At 50.1% G+C, this 6,219-nt stretch overlaps 1 protein-coding gene and 1 pseudogene across 1 annotated transcript; both read left to right on the top strand.

The window, feature by feature from the left end:
• Positions 1–2,112: 2,112 nt before the first annotated feature.
• On the top strand, positions 2,113–2,587 carry LOC126767307 (uncharacterized; annotated as a pseudogene).
• A 708-nt stretch (positions 2,588–3,295) lies between these two features.
• LOC126767308 (histone H1.5-like) lies at positions 3,296–3,775 on the top strand. The gene has a single exon (XM_050484859.1). It carries the CDS (start codon positions 3,296–3,298, stop codon positions 3,773–3,775), a length of 480 nt encoding a protein of 159 aa, XP_050340816.1.
• Positions 3,776–6,219: the final 2,444 nt, after the last annotated feature.

Genomic DNA, 6,219 nt, shown 5'->3' on the forward strand with positions numbered 1-6,219 from the left:
CGTCTCACTTTCCTCTTTTCTCTCTCCTTCCTCTTTCTTTTCTTCTTTGCGCTCTTCTACGTACGTGCGGGGGTGGACCCACGACACCTCGCACTACCCCCAGAAAAAAACTTTGTTTTTCTTCTTTCCCTTTTGCTTTCACTCTTTTTTTTTGTGACGTCATTTTTTTTTTTGCTTTGACTTTTTTCCCCCTTTAGCCTTCTTTTTTTGGGAGAACAATCATTACACTCACCCCCCCCCCCCCCACACACACAGAAAGCGTGTGAAGGAAGAAGAAGAACAAGTATGACCAGCGACCTTCAATCCATCCAGTACGCTGGCAGCTCATCGAGCTTGCCCGGGGCGAGGAGACGTCCAGCGGCAATCCTCTCTCAGCGGCAAAGTACTATGCAACGGCCATTGAAATCATCATCTCCACCGCATCCAACAACGCTGCGAACATGGACGACCTCAACACCCGCCGCGCGTTTCTCTGCCAAATCCGCAGCCGCGTGGGAGGTGTACTACGAACGGGCGGAGCTGCTGCTGCAGGTGGCAGAGAGACAGGGCTGCTGGACAAGCCCAGCCAAGGCGGTGGTCTGCAGGCAGCGCTGCCCGGCTTGGCAGACACGGAGCGTCCACCAGCACTTTTGGCTCCAAGACCAGCAGCGGTGGCGACAAACAGAATAGCAGCGAGAGAGGGAGAGACGGCTCAGACGCGGTCATGGGCATCCCTTGCCGCCTCAGCAAACGGGAGAAGGAAGCAAGAGCAGCGCTTCTCCTTCACCGGCCTCGAGTTACTTCTTCAAGCAAGATGCGAGCGATGCGAATGTGGCTGCACCGCCGCCGCCGCCGGACTTCAACTTGGATGACTTGATGAAACAGTTGGGGGCACCGAAGGACCCGTGAGAGTAGAGAAGGTAAGAGAGAGAGAAGAAGAAGAAGAAGAAGAAGGGGAAAGGACAACAAAAGAAACACCACTAAACACCGATGGAAAGGAAGTGAGAGGAGGGGAAGACTTCCTTTTCCTTTTTTTTCCCCTTTTTTTTTTCTGCATCGGCTCATTTGTTCGTGCGGTCTCTAGCTCCGCTTTCGATTTGCTTTCCGGCTGGGTTACTGGACGATTGCCCTGCACCTTCTCTTTTTTGTTTTCCACCACTCACATTCTTTGCTCCCAAGCAGCTCCGGTGACGGCCTTTCTCTCACCGATACTTGAACTTTTTATTCTTTTTTCTCTTCTTTTTTTTTCTCGCTTTCTCTCTCTCCTCCAACCTGTTTTGTGTACCGTCTAGGTCGACCTCCTTCCGAAAGGGTATCTTTGAAAAAAAAGGATGAGGACGAAGAAGAGTCAAAACTAGCGAACCTTTTGCCCTGGCGGCAGTATCGTGCGCTTTCCCTCGTACTGTTTCTGTTCGCGACTCTTCTTTTTGTTTTCTTCTTTCGTTTCCCACATCTCCCCTTTCGTGGTAGAGAAAGGATACAATACCATTCGACCACCATTTTTTGACTTTTGCGTTTCTTTTTTTAAGCATTTTTCCTGCGTGCGCTTACCTTTTCTTCTTATTCCCCCCCGTTTGCTGCTTTTACATCTTGTTCCCTCGTTTGCTTTCCCATTTTTGTTCTCTCTCTTCTATTGTAGCACTCCATGCCTCTATCCTCTCCCTTCCCCCTTTTCTTCTCCCTTTTTGTTTCCCTTCCTCCAAACTCGCTGACCAGGAGCCTCACTCACTCATCAGCATCCCAAAAAAGGAGAAGGGAGAAGAGGAAAGAACAAAAGGAAAGACAATTTGCTGCCTTTGCTGCCATGATTCGACATCCTCTTTGCGATCAAAAGAAGAGAAAAAAACGAACAACAACAAAAAACTCATATGGTCGACGGAAGAAGAGAAAAGAGGAAGAAAGAAAAAGAATGATATGAACTGAAACAGTTCCTTAACGTGAGCTTCCTTGCGGTTATTCCAAACCTCTCTCTCCCCGCACTCACCCAATCTCTCTTTCTCTCTCTCTCTCAATCGCTCTCCCCTCCTTCTGTTCGCTTTGCTTCACCGTTTTTTGTATTTTTTTTGTCGTTTCAAAAACAAACAAAAGTTCTGTTCCTCTAATTCTTTTCCACCCACCGCACACACGCAAAACATGGCCACCATCGGTACCTACAACGAGGAGGGCGTGAATGTGGATCTCTACATTCCCCGCAAGTGCCCGCGACCAACACGCTGATCGCCAGCAATGACTACAGCTCCGTGCAGATCGCGATCGCCAACGTGGACGCGGAGGGCGTGACGGATGGCACCACGACCACCTTCTGCATCTCCGGCTTCATCCGCTCCCAGGGCATCGCGGACCACGCGATCAACCACCCTCGCGATTGACCACGGCATCATCCGCATCAAGTCCGCGAAGCCGAAGACACACAAGAAGAAGAAGCCGCCGCCGCTGGCAAGAAGGGTGCGAAGGGCGCTGCCCCCGCTGCTGCTGGCAAGAAGGGCGCGAAGGGCGCGAAGCCGTCGCTGCGGCGAAGCCGAAACAGGGCGCCAAGGCCGCCAAGCCCACCGCGCAGAAGGGCGCGAAGCCTCAGGGCAAGAAGGCCCAGGCTCCCCGCAGGAACTAAAAAAACGGTGAGAGACAATGGGAGGCACCTTCTTTTTTGTCTGCCGACTTCGTCCCTTCGCTGCTGTTTTACCTCTGCGTGCGGCGCTTGCAAAAAGAAAAATGCAACGCACAGCCGGTGAGTGAGAGAGCGACTTACCCGCTCAATGGTCACACGCCGAAATGAACAGGAGCGAGAGAATGGGATGGAACGTTGACCGAACAGTTCACTTTGTTTTGTTTTTTTTTTCTTTTTACTTTTTAATGACGAACAAAACGCACACACCTATCCACAACCACACACACACACACACAGAGCGTGGTGTGAGAACGGGCTCCTTTTACCATTTCCTCTGACGTCCCCCTCCCTGACCTCCACCACAGACTGCGTTGCCTGTTCTCCGCTCTTTCATTTGTTTTGATCGACAGATGAAGGAGAGAGAGAGGGAGGAGGGAGGAATATGCAGACCTCGATTTCTTTCCATCCACCTGTCTACGACCTCTGCCTTTTTCAATTCTGCCACGACTTCTCCAACCTTCGCTTTTTCACTTCACTCTTTCTTTTTCTTTCTTTGCTCCCACATCCTTTCCTTTTTTTCTTGTTTTTTCTACTTTTTTTTTCCACCCATTCTAAACTAAATCTCAAACAAAACAAACAAAAAAGGTGTATTCACCGACTGCTTTCCTGCTTTTACTTCTTCCCCACCCACCCACCGCACACACGCAAAACATGGCCACCATCGGTACCTACAACGAGGAGGGCGTGAATGTGGATCTCTACATTCCCCGCAAGTGCCACGCGACCAACACGCTGATCGCCAGCAATGACTACAGCTCCGTGCAGATCGCCATTGCGAACGTGGACGCGGAGGGCGTGACGGATGGCACCACGACCACCTTCTGCATCTCCGGCTTCATCCGCTCCCAGGGCATCGCGGACCACGCGATCAACCACCTCGCGATTGACCGTGGCATCATCCGCATCAAGTCCGCGAAGCCGAAGACACACAAGAAGAAGAAGGTCGCCGCTGGCAAGAAGGGTGTGAAGGGCGCTGCCCCCGCTGCTGCTGGCAAGAAGGGCGCGAAGGGCGCGAAGCCTGTCGCTGCCCCCGCCGTGAAGCCGAAACAGGGCGCCAAGGCCGCCAAGCCCACCGCGCAGAAGGGCGCGAAGCCCCAGGGCAAGAAGGCCCAGGCTCCCCGCAGGAACTAAAAACGGTGAGAGAGACAATGGCAAGCCATTAAAAAGAAGAAAAAAGAGACCCCCCTCAAAAAGCTTTTTTTGTGTGGAGCGCTTCTTTCCTTTTCTTTTCTTTTCTTCTCTCTTTGCCGCGCTAGAACTAAATCAAATAAACCTAAAAAAAGTGGACGAAAGAAAAAAGAGGATGGCCGATGTGGGTAAGTTTTGCAGACGCCTTCTGTCTGCTTCTTTCCTCTTCACCTTTTCTCTTTTTTCTCTTCTTTTTTTTTTTGTTTTTGTTGTTCTATGCGACTTTGTCTCTCTTTTTTTCTTCTCCGTTTCTTCCCGCAGCTTTCTCTCCTCGCACTAGTCAGTCCCAGGCCCTGCCTCCTCAGCGTCTGCCTCGCTCTCCTTTTCATGATTCCCTTCAACGTCTACGCCAGCGAGCGCTTTTTCTCCTCTTGTCTCCATCGAAAAAAAGAAACAGTTCTTCGTTTTTTTTGTTTTAGTTGGCGAAGTCTTCTCACCCTCTCTCCTCCCTCTCCCCCTCTCCACTCTTCTCCCTTCTCCACCTCTTTTCTCCCTTCTCTCTCTCTCTCTCTCTTCGTACACGCGCATTCATATGCAGCTCTGTTGACGAAAGGAAGGGGGAGGAGGAGGAGGCAGTGGTGAGTGGTGCTAAAGGGGAGAGAGAGGAGTCTCTGATGGTAAACATGCGCCTCCACTTTGTCTACCGCGCTTCTCACCCGGACAACCGCAACAGCAGGAACGGTAGAAGCGGTGAGCTGGCAACATGTAGCGGGGTTGTGGGTCCCGCGGAGACAATTAAAGAACTCCTCTTTTTGTGGGTTTTTTTTAATAATCGAGAAGCTTTTTTTTTTTCCTTCGCCCCTCTTGAACTTGCCCCCCCCCTTTCTTCGCTTTCCAACAAGGCGCTCTCTCTCTTTTCTTCTTTGTTCCTCCTCCTCTTCCCCCTTTGGTTCACCCATCGCCTCATGCAGAAGAGGAGGAGAAGGAACGGAGGAGCTAGAAGGAGTGAAGAACGCCAAGACACTGAGAGGACACAACAACAACAAAAAAAAACTTGAACTGGCCGCAAGAAGGAAGAAGATAATTAAAAAAAAAACACACACAAAAAGACAAAGAAGAAAAAAATGAAAAGCAAAGCAGACAAAGAAGAAGAAAGGTGGTGGTACTCCCCCCTTTTCTCCTTTTTTCGAACCAATTACACCTTTAAAAACCTATTTTTCACAACATACTCATTTTGTCATTTTATACTCAAAAAAAAAAAAAAAAACGCAACAGCAACACCAACCGAAGAAGAAGAGAACGCTACAACAGCTCAGTCGCTTCTCTTTCCCGTTTTCCTTTTTTTCTTGGAAAAAAGGGGAGACGATAAAAAAGGCTAAACGAAGTAACAAGAAAAAAAAAGAAAGATGGACGGGACAGGGCCTTTACATCCCTTTGCTCCGGTACACTTCTGCAGTTGTCAACGATTGAATGCCTTTTTTTTCCCCCTCTGTTGTGATAATAAGAGAGAGAGAGAAAAAAAAAGGAAGAGAGAGAAGAGAAAAAGAAAAACGTGAGTAGCGTGGGAGACGTGATACTTGCGTTTCTGCTTCTTTTTTTTTTTTCTTTTTTTCTTTTTGGTTTGTATGTTGCGCTCCTTTTGCGCGTAGGCGGGAAGGGAGAAAGGGAAAGAAAGAAAAAAAAAAGAACACGAAAGACGACGTTTTTTTTCCCCCTTCTTTCAACGCTTGACAATTGCCAAAAAAAAAGGGAAACTTCATTTAGAAGGAGAAACAACAACAACAACAAAAAAAGTGTAGTAATGGGCGACCGCTTCAACACCCTCTCCGCCGGGGCGGAACTCCCAGTTCTCTCAAGACCTCTTTCAGCAGTGGAAGACGGAGCAGAATGCTGAGATCGCAGCCCGCGGGGCCGACAAAGATCCCGCGCAGGAGGAGGCCTACAACCAGCACATGCTGCGGCAGAATTTGAACGCCTACGTCTGCCACCAGGAATTAGATGCGTACACAACTTGTTTGAAGGAAAAAATTTGATCTCAGACGGCAGCGGCAGCGGTGGCGGAGGGGCTACGAGGTGAACACAAAGAACAAAGTCAATGAAAAGATGTGTCGATCGACACACACGCGCTATGTTGCCTGCATGAGCGCGCAAAAAAATCAGGAGGCGTTGCTAGCCAGCGCGGCGGTCCATGTGAACTGCCGTACTCCACGCGAGGAGCTCTTTTATTGCATGGAGGCGAGGCGAGAGGTCGAGACGCGGACACACGAGCCGCAATGCGAGGCTGGTTATCGGCGTCTGCTTCGCTGCGGACTGAACCACCTTGGAATGATTACTGGCGCGCACTTACGCGAGTGGGCGATGCGGAGGAGTACCACCTCTTTGAACTTTCCCGCGACGACAACAAGCGGCAGGAGTACTTGCGCATGATCACGACCAGCGAGGAGGAG

Source organism: Bactrocera neohumeralis, unplaced genomic scaffold (genome assembly GCF_024586455.1).
Source record: "Bactrocera neohumeralis isolate Rockhampton unplaced genomic scaffold, APGP_CSIRO_Bneo_wtdbg2-racon-allhic-juicebox.fasta_v2 ctg5317, whole genome shotgun sequence".
Lineage (NCBI taxonomy): Eukaryota > Metazoa > Arthropoda > Insecta > Diptera > Tephritidae > Bactrocera > Bactrocera neohumeralis.